The sequence below is a fragment of the Rutilus rutilus genome (genome assembly GCF_951802725.1).
Source record: "Rutilus rutilus genome assembly, chromosome: 6".
NCBI classification, from domain to species: Eukaryota; Metazoa; Chordata; class Actinopteri; order Cypriniformes; family Leuciscidae; genus Rutilus; species Rutilus rutilus.
Genome location: NC_140214.1, coordinates 9,904,110 through 9,925,252, shown reverse-complemented (window position 1 = coordinate 9,925,252; position 21,143 = coordinate 9,904,110). Strand labels below are relative to the sequence as shown.

General features: G+C 36.5%; 1 protein-coding gene across 4 annotated transcripts; it reads left to right on the top strand.

Annotated features, from left to right (window-relative positions):
• Positions 1-8,371: 8,371 nt before the first annotated feature.
• Positions 8,372-18,343, top strand: LOC311292132 (prolyl 4-hydroxylase subunit alpha-1-like). Of its 4 annotated transcripts, none has more exons than XM_084411662.1 (13): positions 8,372-8,492; positions 8,864-8,954; positions 9,133-9,413; positions 9,501-9,722; positions 9,828-9,958; positions 10,058-10,234; positions 11,101-11,156; positions 11,322-11,415; positions 16,321-16,371; positions 16,693-16,731; positions 16,872-16,940; positions 17,046-17,142; positions 17,821-18,343. In XM_084411662.1, exons 1-13 carry the CDS (start codon positions 8,408-8,410, stop codon positions 17,889-17,891), a joined length of 1,464 nt encoding a protein of 487 aa, XP_084267788.1. In that variant the 5' UTR covers positions 8,372-8,407; the 3' UTR covers positions 17,892-18,343. The 4 variants fall into 4 exon arrangements, with proteins under 4 accessions (XP_084267788.1, XP_084267787.1, XP_084267790.1 ...); XM_084411661.1 differs by having other exon boundaries at positions 8,852-8,954; XM_084411664.1 differs by lacking the exon at positions 16,321-16,371.
• The last annotated feature ends 2,800 nt before the right edge of the window (positions 18,344-21,143 follow it).

Here is a 21,143-nt window from a genome sequence, read left to right as displayed (position 1 = left end):
GTTAGACAAAGCTGTGGTGTCATGCGATCAAAATCACATGGCCTATCAAATGTCCAATCATATTTGAGGGTAGAGCAATCATCAAACAGGCACTTTGTGTGAATACCATCCAAAGGCCAGTGAGATAGAGTTTTAAGTAACAATGATATTAAGGAGTTACCGTAAATACATTTTATAACAAAGCAATCCTGCTAATTTTTAGCCTAATATGCTTATGAAATGTTTGTCCATCAACAACAACAACAAAAAACATCATAATAATAACACAGTAATAAAACTTCTGATAAGTGGTCTAAGGACATACATTTGTCTTTGTCAAAGTTTTTGTTGTGTGGTCCACTTTCACTTTCACATGCAGAAATGAGATGTAGCAGGCCTACATTTTCAGTGCTAATTGCTCAAATCAGTGATGATCTCAAATAAGCAATATTTGATTGTTCCAAGGTCAGCAGTGACACTCTTACCTCTGTCAATAGAAGGGTAATAGAAAGCAGAAAAAGGGACATATGCTGTATTCTGAAGAAAAAAAGAACGAGAAAAATAACAATTAGAGATGTGATTATGCAGTTCCTAAAATGTTGTTTGTCCCGAAGAAAAGTGATCAGATGATAGCAAGAGGGTTAGAATCAGTGCTCGAATTGAGGGGGGGCTGGGGGGATCCGGGACCCCCCATAAGGTATTAGGGACCCCCTATAAGAAGTAAAAAATAGACTTAGGGGGGTCCTTCAGATATTTTTATTTTAGTAAAAATAATAATGACAAATCTGATTAAATGCATGCAATGGATACGGTAAATTCTGCGAATTAATTATTTACAATAATTTATATTAAGTTTGTTTATAGGTTAGTTGCCATGTCTCTTTAAAATGTAAACGCCCCGCCCCACATCTAAAGATCGTTGCACGCATGACATCGTTAACAGGACTGCTTGATTGGCGCCGCCCCGGTGAAGCTAATTTTACATTTTAAAATAGAGAATAATAAACCTCCACTCGCAGTCGGGAAGAGAAAGTTGACTTTTTTGAGGGGTAATTTTCTCTCTCTATATCTTTCTACTATATCTATATCCAATCCATGTCGGGGCTTTTGTATTCCTTGCATAAATTGGAAACATTTAGGCTTAAGTTACTCATTTTTCATTATTAATAGTCCTGGTTCTACGGGAGTGCTAGAAATCTCGATGAAGATGAGTAACAGCTTTTTAGCAATTATAGGGAGTGCTCATTGTGCGCTTTCTATGCTCTCTAATATACATTCAGAATTTGTTTAAAACTTGTTTTTCATGCTGCTAGGACCAATGGCCAAACAAAGTTTTGGGATTACATCTGCATTTATGCAGGATTCACTCTTGAAATAGCAATGATTGACATTTATAGCCATAGCGTTGTTTGTTCCTGAATAAAGCAGCCTTTTTCACTGAAATGGTTGAATAGTCTGCTGGCTTACTCATAACAGTCCTTTGCCGCCTGACACCTACTGGACGTAGGCTAACTATGTAGAAATCGTATGTAGGCCTACTGAAATCTTTGAAAAATCCCCACCAACACACAGACTGACAGCCTGTTAGTCACAATTTATATGTTTAATATCTAATAAACTAGTTTTGTGCATTTAATCAAGTCTTTTGGAACAAACATTATTATCACATTTGACTAACATCAATCATCCAGTTGTTTTTAGGGTAAATACTACATTGGAAAACAAAGCTACAATCATTCTGTTGGATGTACATTACTGTTCAAAAGTTCAAAAGTATCTTCTGCTCACTAAGCCTGCATTGATTTGATCCAAAATACAGTCAAAACAGTAATATTATGAAATATTACAATTTAAAATAATAACACAATAAAATATAATTTATTTCTGTGATTAAAGCTGAATTTTTATTACTCCAGTCTTCATCACACGATCCTTCAAAAATCATGATTTGATGCTTAACAAACATTTATGATTATTATCAATGTTAAAAACAATTGTGTACAATTTTTTTACTTTGATGAATAGAATGTTCAAAAGAACAAAATTTATCTGAAATAGAAACTTTTGTAGCATTATACGCTACCATTCAAAAGCTTGCGGTTAGTAAGAATGTATAAAAAAAAAATGTTGGGAAAGAAATTAATACTTTTATTGCATTAAATTGATCAAAAGTGACAGTAAAATAATAAAAATAATAATTTGATACATTTATATAGCGCATTTATACATTTATATAGTTACATTTAGAAATCTTATCGATCTCAACTTCTGAACGGTAGTGTATATTTCATTTTATTATGTATATTTATTTAAAAAAATATTGAAACCAAAACATGGCATTGTCTAGTGTGCAGGTAAAGAGGACCTCCACATGCTTTTACCATAGGCTTTTACGGGTCTTCAAGTGCCTTATATGTAGTGCCCTGGTATATTTGCCATAGTTGCCCTTTTGGGTCTGCTGCTTTGTCACCCTCTAAATCCACTTTAGTAAGTAATTTAAAAGAAGAATAGTAGTTTATCTCTCTTTGATGTATAACATTGGACTGAAAATGTGTGTGTGTGTATGTATATATATATATATATATATATATATATATATATATATATATATATATATATATATATACATATATATATATATAATTCTTTATCAACAGTTTTTAATAAATGAAAACTATATATTTATGCATATTATGATCAAACATATTGTATAAATTGTATATTGCGAGACTAAATAACTAAAAAAAAAAACCGCCCAAAAATCTTCTTTTTTTTAAGGTGAAATTTATTTTATGGTGGGGACCCCCCATAAAACTTGATTCAATTCGACCACTGGTTAGAATTACTACACACAGTATGTGACTCATGTCTGACACATGAAGACGATGTAGCGATGATACACATGACTTCAAAGCGCGTATCGAGATCGCATCGCAATTTCTCATGAATCTCAGCGCTGGAGCGCGTATTGTTTTCAGAGAAACACGTGATCAACGAAAAACGAAGCTTCACTTTCTTTCCAGTCACGTGAATGCTTCACTTTGCGTGTCGAGATGTTTGAATTCAGCCCCATTTACGAACATGTTTTATATATATGAGCCTATAGCCTATATCACATGATCATATATTCTGTCAAATGAAGATTCAGGGCCTTAAGTCATAAGATATTTGTATCTGTAGCCTATAATGTATTTAGATATTTGTATCTACTATACTGTATTTATTTTAACTACAATGAAAGTTGTACTATAGCTGTTCGTTGTATTTATTATGTATCAGTAATGTAGTCAAGATCTGTAACATAGATTTGTCGTATCAACATTTGCTATTATTTGTAACTATATTTCTGTCACTTTTACTGCCTCAGATCACAGCTGAGTTTTTCATATCTTGCCCTTCTTGTTCTGAGCCAATCTCTGAATCTTTGATCACAAAGTCTAGCCCATGTGATCTCTCCACCTGCTGAGCCCTTTAGCTCTAACATGCATTGCAGAAAGGTACTGTGCTTTTGTGTCTGTCAAAGCTCAGTAAGGGTATAGTTAGTTTTGCAAAGCTTCACAATTAATATTTGGATGAATACAATGAATGTCTTGGTCAATTCTCAAATAAACAAACTTCAGAATGCAGAATTTGGTTGCTCACATTTGGGTACAGTTATTTAATCTGTAACTCTTGTGTATGACACATGAGGGTTGGGCTCTGATGTCAGATCAGTTATAAGCCTCTGATTTTATTTATGATATATTTTCCTTTTCCCCTTGTGAAATAGTGGCCTCAATGCAACTCCACCTGAAATATCAGTTTCAATCATGAGTCTTTTAAGTGATGCTGCATTTATCATTTTTTCAGGTTCAGCTTTTTGGAATTATACACCTGGCACCTGCCCAAATTAGTTTCAATAACTTGCCCTTTTTCCAATTTCAAAGTACACTGTAAAAATAAACTAGCTGATTCAACTTAAAATAATTTGTAACCTGGCTGCTTTAAAATGTGTTAGGTATAGACCTACTAAGAAACTTCTGCTGTTTGCATATATATATATAAAATGTAAAATGTACCTGCTAGGGAAGGATTTGTTACTATTTTTATAATTTACAACCAAAAATCTTGAATCCAGATCATTTTTTGTGTGTATATTTCAATTTCAAGTGTGACAAACCTGACAAGGTCTTGTGCCACTCCGATGAACATGAATTTTGGGTCAGAATGACCCGAGGAGAGGATGAAGGTATACTGTCAAAGTGCTTTGCTGTCAACTATCCAATGAGAATGTGTAAAAAAAAAAAAGAATGAAAAAAAAAGAGAGATAATTATGATAAAACCAATAATAAACCTTCTAATGATGGTCTCAGGCGGAAAAAAATGTCAGTTTTTGTCACTTTTAATCCTCTCTTGTAATCCCATGACTCGGTTGAAAGGCCACTCTGTGCTGCTTTTGACTGGCCAGTTTAAAGTCTGGGTGAACTGCAGGCTGGAGTTGACTGGTGACTGATAGGAGGGCTCTGATAGGTTAGTCACTGAAGAAGGCGGTCCAGAAAAGAGGGGAAATTGGCTTTGGATTGGATGTGCCTGAGGAAAGGGGAGGGGTTTGGGGAAGCTGTATGGCAGCAGAAGGGGATGATAAATTGACTGCACAGCTGTCCACAAACAAACATGCACACAGAGAAAAAAAGTCACTGTTAAAAACAGAATCAAATTTGCATTGCTATTTGCTTAAATTAGTGACATCTCAAATAAGCAATATTTGATTGTTTCAAAAGTCAGCAGTGACACTTTTACCCCTGTAGATAGAAGGGCTGTAGAGGGAAAGGCAGAGAAAGGTAAATATATTGTATTTAAAAAAAAATAAAAAAATTACATTTTCCGCTATGCAACAAAACACTTAAAAAAAGATTTGTCAAACAACGCACACGAACACAAACTTGCGTACACGCTCTGAAAAGATTCATCTGAAGCACGCACATGGAAAGCCGCGTCTAAGGCAGCGCACAAATATTGTCTTGAACGGACAAATTCACAAAAATGATGTCAACATGCCAATCTTGGCAAGTATCCTAGCAAACATAGTAGGTTATGTATTAAGTAAATGTAAACAGTCCAGAAAGACAACACATGTGTACAGTATCAGTGCACTAGATCATGCATTATGTCTTAAAGTGACAGAAGCCTTAATATTCCTGCTGTCTTTGTGTATACTGTTAATCAAACAACAAAAACAAGGAAATCAATCACTGCTCTGAATAGCTTTTATAACGTTAATAATGATTCATATTTATTTAATTCAGTGAAGATTATATGCAATGTTATTTTACATTTGATTACTTTATTCAATTTCTGTACCCGAAAACTACTGTTAGATACCAAAATAGCCTGAAAAGCACTGTTTATTTTATTATCTTTGCTCTGTTGTATTTATTGGTGTTGTTGACTCTAGTTTCATTATTTGTTCTTATAGTCTTTATTTTTATTTGACTAGACCTTTTTCCCTGAACATACCACCTACTGAACCATACAGAAACCCCTCAAAACCGTGATAAAAACTGAACCGTTGGTAAGTTAAACCGGGTCCATTGCAACCCTAAATGTGCCCCTTGCAGTGTTTGAAATTGCCTTTTATACCCTCATTCAAGAATATTATTCCCTACATTACTCCACTAATATAGTCCACTTGAAGGAGTGAATGAAAACGAGTGAGTGAATTCGGGCACAGAGTGTGCCAGAAGGCCTGCCACTTTGTTTCTGGCATGGAAACTAGCATGTATAAACCTTAATTAAACAATTTAATAATCAATTAAATATGTATACCTGTATGATGTTTCTCTGGACCAGCTTGGAAAATGAATGGATGAATGATTCAGCTGCTGACGCCATCTCCTGGTGAGACGCGAGAATTCATTCAGCATGCAACTCTCACTGAGTGCATTATGGGTATTTAGCTGTTGTGCGTACATTAGCCGTTTCTCAATATGCGTTCTTGTCTGTACTTGTGTTCTTGTGGACTTGTGAAACGTCATCAGTTGCTGCCCTAGTACTGTTCCAATTCAAAGTTCACATCTAGCCAAGTCCAGTTCAAATCCCCGGATGTGTTCTTGATCCGCCCCTTTTACCGAGGATGCATCGAGAGGTGACTTGTGTGGACTTGAGACAGCCAGGTATCCCAGAATGCATCTCACACCAACCAGCAAGCCTCAATAGCGGAGGAGAAACCCCACGTAATTTAAAAATACTGCTGTAATTGTGTCACGAAATGTAGTTTTAAGAGTATTTCAGGCGAGAATGTAGTTGTTTAAAGCTCAAATCTTTGGTTTATTTATAAAGATAGCGCCTATTTGAAAATTTGATCTGACGTTTTCGGAGTTGTGAGAACCAGGCGATCGGACGCTCGGCGCTCGTACCCCGCCGAGAACAGCCTTTCCTCGGCTACTGCTGCTGACTTGCCGCTGGCTCGGATGTCTCTAGTCTAGTGGTTTAACATTCGTCTTGTGTAGTATATCTAACGGGCGATTTATTTATTTTATTTGTTTCAATAATCTATAATTTGTTCCCTGGCAAAACATTTTAGCTGAGGGCAAAGTGAAGTTTCAGCTTTATTTAACGTTAGTCTATTTAACTTTAACGTTGTAGCCTAGAGAGCTGACTTATGTTTGACTGAATCGTTGGCTTTATTATTGTACAGCTTCTTATACCTTTTAGGCTACTTATACTTTTAGAATGGCTATTATTGATCATTAAAACTGACATTTAACAAAAAAGGTTATGTCATTTCATTTTATAAATTTAAAACATAAAATATTTTATTATAGCCTACATGTTGCCTACATTCTCTTCACTGTATGTACATATATAATAAAATTAAATGACACAACCCTGTCTCTTTTTGCTAAATGTTAGTTTTAATGATCAATTATAATGTTTTTTATTCATCATATTTTAAAATGAAAACAAAAAGAGTCAGGGTTGTGCTTTATATTTCGTGTTGTTATAAATATGCAGTGAAGATCAATTGCGTTGCCTGAACCACATTTGTGTGGCCATTATGTTAAAGATTTTGTTTAATGAAAATGAAAAGAGGCAAAGTGGTGGTTTATAACATATTTTGTTTTATTTGTAGCCTAGATATACATAAAGAGATAACCGGAGTAGCCAGAGCGAGCTGAGTGACACTATCAAGCACGCTGCTGTTCCATTTCAGAATTATCGGACTTGCGTCCTCCCGTCCTCGGGAGTTCGTTCTCCTGAGTCGAACTTGTCAACTCCGAACTACCAAGGACTCAAGTCCGAACTTTGCGTACTTGGTATAGAGAAACGGCTATTGGTTGTACACTCGTTCTTGCAGTGCATTGTGGGATTGAATGAGTACACTCAATAACATCCATAATGGCTTCAGACATCACTACAAATGGCTGTCCCCTCAAATAGTGCCCTATTAAAGTGTATAGGGGCGATTTCGGACACAGCCCGTTTGTTTCCATAGTTGCTCATTTGTTAACTGATTAGCAACACCTGTTCCTTGTTTTCTACCTTATTCACCCTGTATTATAGCCCTCAGTTTTCAGTTGTAGTGGTTTGTTCTTGTCTATGCTATGTTGGTTTGTTTTAAGATTGCTAAGACTTTGTGCACATGTTATTAATTTGTTGATTTAAAAAAATATATATATTCTGGCCTGAGTAGATCCTTGTTCCTGCCGCAACCAGCCCGGTAACACTCACTCATGTAAAGTTTTGCTTTTCATTGATATGAACCTTATACTCTTATTGATAATGAAAAAGCTGTTGAGAGCGAGACAGAAAGACGGGTTTGGTCTGACACTGCTTGCAGTTGAAATCAACCACACACATTAAGAATAATGAAAACAATTTCCATGGAAATAAATAAACGCATCAGAAATATGCAGCTAAACATAACCCAGTTGAAAATGCCAATGTTTATTTCACTTCAGCTTTTTCTCATCTTAAACACCGTATTTCACAGCAATTATTGCTTGATGCTGCATAAACAAAATTACGCAAACACTGCAGCTCCAATCACTCCACAAGACGGTTAAACATGACGCTTAGTTTAATCTTTTGATTTGTCATTTAGGAATTAAATGCAAACCACGCAATGTGAACAGAGACATGGAGTAAAAGAGCGTTCACTTATCTTGACTTAAATGTTGATTTCGGATGCTTTCTGAAAAAGCACGCGGCAATGAGAAGCCTACAAACTGCTAAGCAAAACACTACAGTATTTTTTTGAATGTTGAGCCGCAGCCCATTGGCCGCCAATGCAACAGCAACCAATCAGATAACGATGTGATAACTACCAAATTAAGTTAAGGACCTATCAGCATGCGCCATCTAGAGTTTAAGACAGAACTTGGTATTTAAGATCAATTTCACTGAAAGATACAGATAAGTTGAGTTCTGAGATATTGAAGGTCTGCTAATGGCAGTAAAGGAACTGACGGTGTTTATGGGTTGTTTTTGGATTGTCTGTGCTGATGCTAGGCATGAATTCTACTCATCAACAGGTTATTGTTTCAGTTCAATATCAGTTCATTATATTTTATATTGTTTTTTATTAGTAATAATTTAATGTTGTAGGATTTTGTCCATATTTTTCCAACTGTTTTTACACATAAGTTGATTTTATGTCTTTAGCTGTAAGACTTTTGATCAAAAGTGAACAATAGTATACCACGGTTGTTTTCAACTCTTTCAACTCTGCACTCATTCATTTATAGTTACTCTTTCACTTTTTAATTCCATTATTGACTAAACACTAACTGTCTCTTTGGTTTCTTGCCTAATAAACCTCTTTCATCATAACTCTAATGATGTAAAAATGAATTAATACATAAATCTAATCCCTTTTGACAATTAAGTGCAGATTGTTTTATAGATCAAATTGCACAACTGTATGGGAAGACGAAAGACCTTCTGAAGCTCTTCAGTCAGTGTGTTGATGCTGAGAATGTAGAGACAATGAAGAGGTGAAAACCCTTTCATTATTCCCAATATACCATTAAACTACAAGATGAATGTTTTTTTGATTAAAAAAACATTCAAATTTGGAATGGATGTTTAACAATTATATATGATTCTAGATCAAGGATTATGTTAATACATCTTCTAAAATTACAACTTTTGATGAACCCCTGTCTTCTCCAGTGTTCTTCCGAATCTTCTGCTTTTATACTCCGACTCTGAGAACCCAGAGGAAGCTGTGAGAGATCCTGTGGCAGCTTACAGACTCCTCAGACAAATGAGAAATGATTTGATCTATATTGAAAAACACATTCAGCCGAATCTTACTCCGTGTGAAGAGTATCAGAATGAGTTGGACGCAATGATCCTAGAGATCCCACAGCTGGAGGACTTGGATGGTGCCGCTTCAGGACTGATCAGACTGCAAGAGATCTACAAACTCCACCCAGAAGACATCACAAAGGGTAAACTGTCCTGCAGTTTTGCACCAATGCAATTTCACTGAGAGAGTTTCACTTTTTCCGATTTGATTTATGCTTTATATTTCACAGAAACATCTCTAAATGCAGATGAGGCTTTTAATGTAGGGTTGATCGCTTATGACGAGGACAAATTCCAGCATGCCTTTCTCTGGTTTCTGTACAGTCTGGACAGATTAACAGAAAACTCAACCACTACTGAGGAAGAGTTGCTGCGTTTCCTTAGTTACTCAGTCTATCATTTTGGCAGCCTGTCTGTGGCAATATACTTCAGCCAGCAGCTTCTAAATCTGGGTGAGACCATGCTGTCCTGCATTTAATTTAATATTTTTATATTTGAGTTTGGCAGACAGTTTTGCTAAATTGTTGTGTTTCAAGTCATAAACAACTTTGCCTCAGATCCAAGTAATGATGAAGCCAGAGTTCAGCTGAACAGACTCCTTCACTTACAGAGCAACCCTGACATATTTCCACTGAACACAGAGTCAAGTAACTATGAGGCACTGTGCAGAGGAGAGATTGATGAGAGGGCAAGTGCTAAAATTTAAATCATTATTTGACATGAAATTACAAACAGTCATTGTGAAGCTTTGTGTGTTGATTGGAAGTTTATTATTTAATCAAATCAGATCTCCAAGAGACAGAGGGCGCTGTCCTGTAGGTACAGCACAGGTGGAGGAAACCCCAGACTGATGTACGCACCAGTGAAAGAGGAAGTGGAGTGGGACGAGCCTCGCATCATCAGATATCATGACATTATATCAGACAGAGAGATGGAGATCCTGAAGAATATCTCCAGACCTCAAGTGACTATCGAACACACACACACACACACACACACACATGTTGGGTTTCCATGTCTTCCATGACTTTCTATAGACAATGATGTTTTATTTTTTATATACTGCACAGGCTGTATATTCTATCCCCCTATCCCCACACATTATATTCAATGTATGTGGACATCCATTTCAAATGAACATGTTTGCTTGGCCCCTTAATTCCAGTGAAGACAAGTCTTAATGCTATGACATAATTACATTCTAGATTGGTGGGTTTCAAACATTTTCAAAAATATGATGAACCCCTTGCCATGGACCCTTCTCCTAAGTTATAGAGCCAGCTATTTATTTTCTTTGCTTTACACACATTTATAAAGTGTTTTTTTTTTTTGTATTATTTTTTTTTTATTGACAATATATCTACTTTTTTACTCCCCAGCTGATGTGTAAACCTTGAGAAAAATCTAAAACTGAATAGAATAAATCAAATCAACAAATCTTATCATTTCTGACCAATTTTGAATGAAAGTCAAATTTTGTACAGTTAAGCTTAAAATTGACTAATTTAAACCTTGGTTGTAGAGAATTGTGCTTCATGTGAGGTCCATATAGAAATGATTCATTGAGGTCTGTGTGGAAGAACTTGGCTGATCTATAGAAAGCCCAGATTTGAATCCCACTGAACACATTTGAGATAAATTGGAGCTCTAAGTGCCGGCATGCAGGTCTCATCATCCAAAATCAGAGCCAATGATTTTGAAACCAAATGCTCAGAAAGCAAACATAAGTGTGGTGTTGGGGTGTTCACATACTTTTAGCCATATACATAAATGACATAGTCATATACATAGTCATATACTTGACCGTTCATTCCTGTTTGTTGCCTACAGCTTTCTAGATCGGAAGTTAATCGTTATGGAATCTCAAAACTACGTGTTTCTCAAAGGTTTAATTAATGTTTATTAATCACTTCATTATAATGGCGTAGTTCACCCCAAAATTTAAATTCTCTCATAGTCTTACATGATGTTTGTCAGTATTTGACTTAATATTAAACCGTTTTAGTCACACACTTACTACGCAAAGAATAATCATCACTATATATTTTCAGTGTTTTTCTAAGCGTTGACCCTGTGGAAGCTGGTGTCAGTCAGAGGATTGGTGATGTTACGGGACTCTCCATGGAAACAGCTGAACCACTGCTTGTACGTCACAGTAAGAAAGATGGCTTATGATCATGCACAGGCATCTTATATTTTCTTTTCTGTCAGCTATGCCTTGCAGTTAGCATGAACATACTTTGCACTACTTAACTAAATAAGCAAGCAAATAAATATAGGGCTGGTTTCCCGGACAGAGATTAAGCCTAGTCCTGGACTAAAATGGCCTTTAAAACCATATTAACACAAATCTGCTTTCTCTGTTATGGTTTTAAATAGTCCTAGACTTGGCCTAGTCCAGAGTTTAATAAAATGATTTCCTGGAGGAAAGACTAAAGCTGCTCCAGGATTTAATTGAGGCTTAAATTAAATTTACCAGGAGGCAGGTTTAACTTCAGATTAACGTTGGATTACTTGGACTATGTCAGTGAAGATCACATATATATATATATATATATATATATATATATACACCCACACACACCCAGAACTGTTGTACAAAAGTCTTAGAAAATGTTTTTAAGCCAGTTATTTGTATATTTTGCTGTAGTGTGTCAGTAGGAATTTACATTTGCAAACATTAATTTCCCCATACATTCTAATGATCCAGTGAGCTTTTTGTATGTACAAGGAATCTGACAAACACCTGGTGCTCCACACGGAAATCTAATCTCACCATCATTGAGTCTGTCTGGGATTACATGGAAAAAACTGAGACCGACTAAATCCAGAAGAACTGTGGCAACGTCTCCAAGATGCTTGAAGAAACCATCCTGCAAAGCTACCGTACTGTGAAAAGTTTTAGGCACTTTTGTAAAAATGCTGTAAAGGGAGGATGCTTTCAAAAATAATGTCATAAATAGATTTTATTTATCAGTTAACTTCTATTAAAGGGGCTATATGTAGTTTTCTTGGAATACTTGCTTTCAGAGGTAATGGCAAAACCCGCCAAGTGGATCATTTTAATGTGAGATTACAACCCCCTCACACACAGGCAATAAAAAAAGGATTCATTTTAGTAGAAAAAAATACACATAGCCCCTTTAACTAAATCAAATCAATATTTGGTGTGACTACCTTTTGCGTTTTAAATCTGCTTTTGTCCTCGGTACACTTGCACACAGTTTAGCAGGAGACGTTGCCACAGTTCTTCTGGATTTAGTCTGTCTCAGTTCTTTCTGTTTCTTCATGTAATCCCAGACAGACTCTGTGATGGTGGGATCAGATCTCTGTGTGGATCATACCGGCTGGTGTCAGACTCCTTGTGCATACAAACATTTCACTGAATTATTACAATTTAATGGCAAAATGATTGTTTGGAAATGTAAACTGATATTTCCTACTGACACACTACAGCAAAATATATAAATAATTGGCTTAAAACCATTTTTTGGGGGAGAAAATACTCACGTGCCTAAGACTTTTGCACAGTACTGTATGTATGTAACAGAGGCAAGCTAGTAAGAGTTGTGCATGTAAACTTCACTTCCCTGGCCTCAAGAGGCAGACCCTGGTTTCAAATCCTGCTTGGAGTGTGTAGAGCAGGAAACTTTGAGTTCCCTCAGTGACAATTGATTATTTAAAAAAAAAATTCTCCCATTCATTTTTCCCCCTTCACCATGTCCCTTTAGGGGCTTCGTAGATTCCACAGCTGATGTGTTAATTTTTTCTTTGCTATTTGCTTTAAAATTGGGTTTCTCTTGTTCAGTAAAGGTTTTTTTTTATTGCAGTCTTTTTTTTTCTGCTGCCATACAATAAGCTTTTCTTCATTCCATGTTTTATAGGAACACGTTTTATAATTCAGATTAGCACAGTTGGTTTTAAATGAATCTTGTTTATTTTAGTTCAGGACTCCATAGTCCAGGGGCCGTATTCACAAAGCATTTTATCTTACCACTAGGAGTACTCCTGAATCGCACTAAAAGATTTTAGCTAGGAGTTTTCTCTTAAAAGTTATTCACAACGCCTTTCAGACCTACTCTTAGTAAAGAAAAATGACAACTCCTAAACTAAGAGTGAGTCTTTGTTGCTATGGATGACGTCATTACTCATGCACGAGCTTGACTGAAGTGACCACCTTGATTTGCTGATGATTGTAACGCGGGAATGATTCCAAACCCCTCCCCTACGATGATGATTGACAGGTGACAGGTCTGAGAATGCGTGCGCTACACAAGTAGTGCGAAGGACGGAAGATGATGAATAACTGAATAAATAGCCTAAATGAATAAAGAGTAAGGAAAAACAAATAGCCTAGTAGCCTAATGAAACATATGGATTGATGCAATATCTTTGCAACATTATTGAATTAATCTGTCACTATATGCCTCTGCCTATACGTTTGCAAAGAGAAGAACATTTTAATTTGATTCACAATCAAACGTTACAATTAGTTTACATGCAATGAGTAGCCTAGTTTTGGTTGTTGTTGGTGGCGTTATTGCATCCCTAGTTATGGCTACAATGCAAAATTGTTCCCTCGCGACTGGAAGCTCCTGTAGCCGCCGCATACGCATTTCAAAACATCGCAACGTGAAATGTCACTAAAAGCGGTTTGTAAATAGGTCTTAGTGAGTTAGGAGTCCTCTCGACTTCTTTTAAGCTGTCCCAGGCTTAGGTGCTACTTTTAGGGCTAAAATGCTTTGTGAATTACTCTTAGTCAAAAAAATTAGGAGTCCTAAAGTTACGAGAGACACGCCCATTATTTTTAGGAGTTGCTCCTAAATTCGCCAGTTAGGAGCTACTTTTAGCCTTAAAATTCTTTGTGAATACGGCCCCAGGTGTGTTTCAGAAAGCCATTTTGTTTTTAAGCCATGATTAACTATTGCAGATTAAGGCTTACTCCTGGCTTAATTTAAACGCTGTTCGGAAAACAAACCCTAAACCCAAAGAAAGAAACCTCTTTGCAGGGTACATTTGGTTTGCTTGATTTTTCTAATATTATCTTTTGCCAAGGAATGGGATACATTATAAGCTTTGGGGGCTGAAAGCATATATACAGTGGGGAGAACAAGTATTTGATGCACTGCTGATTTTGCAGGTTTTCCCACTTACAAAGCATGTAGAAGTCTGTCATTTTTATCATAGGTACTCTTCAACTGTGAGTGACGGAATCTAAAACAAAAATCCATAAAATCACATTGTATGATTTTTAAGTAATTAATTAGCATTTTATTGCATGACATAAGTATTTACATCAGAAAAGCAGAACTTAATATTTGGTACAGAAACTTTTGTTTGCAATTACAGAGATCATACGTTTCCTGTAGTTCTTGACCAGGTTTGCACACACTGCAGCAGGGATTTTGGCCCACTCCTCCATACAGACCTTCTCCAGATCCTTCAGGTTTCGGGGCTGTCGCTGGGCAATACGGACTTTCAGCTCCCTCCAAAGATTTTCTATTGGGTTCAGGTCTGGAGACTGGCTAGGCCACTCCAGGACCTTGAGATGCTTCTTACGGAGCCACTCCTTAGTTGCCCTAGCTGTGTGTTTTGGGTCGTTGTCATGCTGGAAGACCCAGCCACGACCCATCTTCAGTGCTCTTACTGAGGGAAGGAGGTTGTTGGCCAAGATCTCGCGATACATGGCCACATCCATCCTCCCCTCAATACGGTGCAGTCGTCCTTCCCCTTTGCAAAAAAGTATCCCCAAAGAATGATGTTTCCACCTCCATGCTTCACGGTTGGGATGGTGTTCTTGGGGTTGTACTCATCCTTCTTCCTCAAAACACGGCAAGTGGAGTTTAGACCAAAAAGCTCTATTTTTGTCTCATCAGACCACATGACCTTCTCCCATTCCTCATCTGGATCATCCAGATGGTCATTGGCAAACTTCAGACGGGCCTGGACATGCGCTGGCTTGAGCACGGGGACATGGCGTGCGCTGCAGGATTTTAATCCATGACGGCGTAGTGTGTTACTAATGGTTCTCTTTGAGACTGTGGTCCCAGCTCTCTTCAGGTCATTGACCAGGTCCTGCCGTGTAGTTCTGGGCTGATCCCTCACCTTCCTCATGATCATTGATGCCCCACGAGGTGAGATATTGCATGGTGCCCCAGACCGAGGGAGATTGACCGTCATCTTGAACTTCTTCCATTTTCTAATAATTGCGCCAACAGTTGTTGCCTTCTCACCAAGCTGCTCGCCTATTGTCCTGTAGCCCATCCCAGGCTTGTGCAGGTCTACAATTTTATCCCTGATGTCCTTACACAGCTCTCTGGTCTTGGCCATTGTGGAGAGGTTGGAGTCTGTTTGTTTGATTGAGTGTGTGGACAGGTGTCTTTTATACAGGTAACGAGTTCAAACATGTGCAGTTAATACAGGTAATGAGTGGAGAACAGGAGGGCTTCTTAAAGAAAAACTAACAGGTCTGTGAGAGCCGGAATTCTTACTGGTTGGTAGGTGTTCAAATACTTATGTCATGTAATAAAATGGAAATTATTTATTTAAAAATCATATAATGTGATTTTTGTTTTAGATTCCGTCTCTCACAGTTGAAGTGTACCTATGATAAAAATTACAGACTTCTACATGCTTTAAGTAGGAAAACCTGCCAAATCGGCAGTGTATCAAATTAATGTTTGGAAATGTAAATTCCTACTGACACACTACAGCAAAATATATAAATAACTGTTTAAAAACATTTTCTGGGGTGAAAATACTAACGTGCCTAAGACTTTTGTACAACAGTTATGGGTGTGTGTATGGATGTATGTATGTACATATGTATGTGTATATATGTATGTATATATATATATATATATATATATACAGTATATATATATATATATATATATATATATATATATATATATATATATATATATATATATATATATACATACATATACTCTTGAATTCTTAAGTGGACATAAACATGCACTTTCCATGTGAAACATTAGACTGTTTCTATTTCAATACTGATTCATGAGTGATGTAATAATTTTCCAGGTTCAGAATTATGGCATTGGTGGAAGATATGAACTGCATCTTGATGCATTTGTAAGTTCACTGTACAGACATTACATCAATTTTGTAAACAACACATAATTTGGCATTGGTCCCCTCGGGAATCTTTGGCAGTTTTGGATTTACGAGTGATAATTGAATTAATTATCTACTTTGAAAATAAATTAAAATGCCAGCACAAACCTCATGTGTCCAGTTTGAAAAGTAACTACTACTACTACTACTACTACTACTACTACTACTACTACTACTACTACTACTACTACTACTACTACTACTACTAGGCTTTTTACTGGATTACATGTTGATCAGTCAAATAATTACAAACTAACTAAAGAATGTTTGACCTCACAGGAGATGGAGAATGACAGGATTGCTACATTCCTAATTTATGTAAGTTGACAGTGTCAACTACAGTAAGTTGTAAGTGCAGCTGTCAGAAAAACAATTTGCCTCAATGGCATTAAACCGTATTTCTATTAAAGGTATTAATATTACCTGTAACTATCCAAATAAATGTTTTGTTGCTGTAGATGAATGATGTGGAGATGGGGGGCGCCACTGTGTTCCCTAAAGTTGGAGTTGCAGTGCATCCGAAAAAGGTAAACCCTCAATTCTGTGTTTTTATACAAGGATAATCTAAGTTAAATCTAAGTACTAATTACAAATAAAAGAATAATTTCAGCATCCTCTCTCTGATCTTGCAGGGTTCAGCCTTGCTTTGGTACAATCTCCACAGAAATGGTGAAAGGAATTGGAATATGGAGCACGCTGGATGCCCTGTGTTAATGGGTAACAAATGGGGTATGTTTTTAAATTAAATTAGGTAGATATATCTAAAATATGATTTTGGAACTTTTGTGTATCCTCCTCAATGTATATTAAAATATCTAAATGTCACTTCATATTTAGTTTTGTTTATTTGAGCAGTAACCATTCTGCTCAAAAGTTTAGTTTTATATTCATAAAACAATATTCTACTGTATAGCTTTATCAAAATACAAATTATTTTAATCTAAAGGTGATGATACGCAGGGCAACTTTTTGAGCAATGTTGATTGGGCAACCAGATGAGACACAGGGCCCACGACCAATCTAAATTATCCAGATAGAAATTTGTTGCCCATTCTCAATGGGAAAGTGCCCAAGCAACATTCGCTCGGCAAGATTGCCCAGCAACATTGCTCAAAAAGTTGTCCTGTGTATCATCACCATTAGTGTCTTATTTGTGAACGTTCTTTGTAAAATAAAGGTATTATTGTGTTGTGTGTGTTTTTTTTTTTTTTTTTTTTAATTGTATGGTATTCTTGAACCAAACAATCGTACTCTGTGTGAACTTTTTTTATTTATTTATTTATTTATTTATTTTTTATAACAGTTCCTGTGTTTGAGGAGAAAATCAATTTGGTCATGAATCATTTGAAAAGAAAAGCTGATGATTGAAAGAGAAATGTTAATGGTAAAAATTGTTTGTTTTTTCAGTGGCTAACAAATGGATCAGTGAGTTTGGACAGGAATTCAGGAGCCCCTGTTCTTTGTCAGAGTGGGAGTGAAAGACTGAAATCATAAGATATTTGTATCTGTACTATATTTTAACATGCAGAGAAAGTTGTACTCTATCTGTACGTTATATTTATTCTGTATCAGTAATGTAGGCAGGATCTGGAACCGATTAGTCGTATCAACTTTTGCTGTTGTTCGTAACCGTATGTTTCACTTTTACTGCCTCAGATCACAGCTGAGTTTTTTTCATATCTTGCCCTTCTCCCGATGCAGTTCAGCCAATATCTCTGAATCTCAGAACACAAAGTCTAGCCCATGTGATCTCTCCACCTGCTGAGCCCAATAGCTCTAACATGCATTGCAGAAAGGTACTGTGCTATTGTGTCTGTCAAAGCTCAGTACGGGTATAGGGTTCGGATTAGTTTTGCAATGTGTTACTATGAATATTTAGAGTCTGTCTTGGTAAAATCTTTCATACAAATAAATAAACTTCAGAATACAGAATTGGGTTGCTCAGATATTTTATCTGTAACTCTTGTGTGTGTGACACATGAGGGCTGGGGTCTGACATCAGATCAGTTATAAGCTTCTAATTTTATTTCATAGATTTTATTTATAACATTTTCCTTTTTCCCCCTTGTGAAATAGTGGCTGATTCAGTTGTGAACTAGCTGATTCAACACAAAATAATTTGTAACCTGGCTGCTTTAAAATGTTGTTGGGTATACTAGGAAACTTCTGTTGTTTGCACATATATTGGAGTTCCTTAAACCTAGAATTAATATTTGGAGTAACAAAGGTGAAGCTGACAAATTGTTGAATCAACTTCATACTTTGTTTAACCTTTATACTCTCCTTGTATCTGAATTGCACATCCTTCTCTCACAAGTCAAAATGACCCGAAGCATTAAAATTACACTTCATTGTAATTTCACTTCATTTCACTACACTTCATTTGTCCATAAGCTTTTATCATTTCATTCTATTTTTAATTTTAAAAATGTTTTTTTTTTATTGACCTCTAAATTAATATATTTTAACAATAAGCACATTCTTCACATTCTTTAAATACAAAATAACTGCAGTACATGCTAAATTCCGTTTAGAAAGTCATGCATTGGGTGTCTCTGCTGACCTCATGTGGGAAAAATATAACATGGCATTTAATGAATATTGCTACTAGATGGCCTTAAAACTCAACAGGGAGTAAATGATCTGCCACCATTATTTTAATGTGCATTTCTAGGCGTGTGTGTTTTTATGTGAGTGTGGGATGTTCTATTGTCTCTTCTCTTTATTTGTGTGTGTGTGTGTGTTCGTTCTGGGTTGTGCACGGTTTTTTGTTTGTTTTTCTGACACAAAAACATGTTCCCCATTTCCCATTCATTCCTATAGGGGTCAAATTTACCTGGATTTGTTATTTTTTTAATTACAACCACAAAAACTCTTTGAATCCAGTCCATTTTTTTTTATGTGTATTCCAATTTCAAGTGTGACAAAACTGACAAGGTCTTGTGCAACTCTGAAGAACACTCAAATTTGAATGAATTTTGGGTCAAAATGACCCAAGGAGAGGGTGAAGGTATAGTGTCAAATATATAAAGTGCTTTGCTCTCAACCATCCAGAGAATGTATAAACTTAAAACAAAATAGAGATCGTTATGCTAAAACCAATAAGAATTACAATAAAACTTCTAATGCATGGTCTCAGGAACATTTTTTTGTTTAAAGTCTGGGTGAACTGCAGGCTGGAGTTGACTGGTGACTGATAGGAGGGCTCTGATAGGTTAGTCACTGAAGAAGGCGGTCCAGAAAAAAGGGGAAATTGGCTTTGGATTGGATGTGCCTAAGGAAAGGGGAGGGGTTTGGGGAAACTGTATGGCAGCAGAAGGGGATGATAAATTGACTGCACAGCTGTCCACAAAAAAATTTGCACACAGAGAAAAAAAAGACACTGTTAAAAACAATCAAATTTGCATCGCTATTTGCTTAAATTAGTGATGACATCTCAAATAAGCAATATTTGATTGTTTCAAAGGTCAGCAGTGACACTTTTACCCCTGTAGATAGAAGGGCTGTAGAGGGAAAGGCAGAGAAAGGTAAATATGCTGTATTCTGAAAAAAGCCACTATGCAACAAAACACTTAAAAACAGATTTGTCAAACAACAAACACAAACTTGCGCACACACTCTGAGAAGATTCATCTGAAAGCAAGATGCGAGAATTCATTCAGCACGCAACTCTCACAGTGCATTATGGGTATTCTCTAGCTGTTGTGCATACATTGGTTGTACACTCGTTATTGCAGTGCATTGTGGGATTGAATGAGTGCCCTCAATAACGTCCACAATGGTTTCGGACATCACTACAAATGGCTGTCCCCTCAAATAGTGCCCTATTAAAGTGTATAGGGGGCGATTTCGGACACAGCCTCTGTTTATTTCTATAGTTGCTCATTTGTTAATTGATTAGCAACACCTGTTCCTTGTTTTCTACCTTATTCGCCCTGTATTATAGCCCTCAGTTTTCAGTTGCAGTGGTTTGTTCTCGTCTATGCTATGTTGCATTTTCTGTTTGTTTTTGATTGTTAAGACTTTGTGCTCATGTTTTTAATTTGTTGATAAAAAAAATAAAATAATCACTCCTCCGAACTGATCCTTGTTCCTGCCGCAACCAGCCCGATAACTCTCACTCATGTAAAGTTTATATTATTGATAGTGAAAAAGCTGTTGAGAGCGATACAGAAAGACGGGTTTGGTCTGACACTGCTTGCAGCTGAAATCACCCACACACATTAAGAATAATGAAAACATTTTCCATGGAAATATATAAATGCATCAGAAATATGCAGCTTAACATAACCCTGTTGAAAGTGCCAATGATTATTTCACTTCAACCTTTTCTCATAACGGTAGCTTAGACGCCGTATTTCATAGCAATTATCGTTTGATGCTGTATAAACACAATTAATGTTAAGCTGCCGCTCCAATCACTCCACAAGACGGTTAAACATGGCGCTTAATTTAAACTTGTGATTGCTCATTTAGGAATTAAATGCAAACCTCGTAATATGGAGTAAAAGAGCGTTCCCTTATCTTGACTTAACGTTAGATGTTGATTTCGGATGCTTTCTGAAAAAGCACGCGGCACTGGCAGTGAGTACAAACTGCTAAGCAAAACACTACAGTATTTTTTTTTATGTTGAGCCGCAGCCCATTGGCCGCCGATGCGACAGCAACCAATCAGATAACGATGTGATAACTACCAAATTAAGTTAAGGACCTATCAGCATGCGCCATCT

What these genes read in the sequence shown, in the direction of transcription:
- LOC311292132 (XM_084411661.1), top strand. Translation starts at nt 8,408, where the DNA reads ATGGCAGTAAAGGAACTGACGGTGTTTATGGGTTGTTTTTGGATTGTC. An exon ending in AAACTACGTGTTTCTCAAAG is followed by an intron (nt 11,157 to 11,321) that starts GTTTAATTAATG and finishes ATATATTTTCAG; the next exon opens with TGTTTTTCTAAGCGTTGACC. An exon ending in TTGCTACATTCCTAATTTAT is followed by an intron (nt 16,732 to 16,871) that starts GTAAGTTGACAG and finishes TTGTTGCTGTAG; the next exon opens with ATGAATGATGTGGAGATGGG.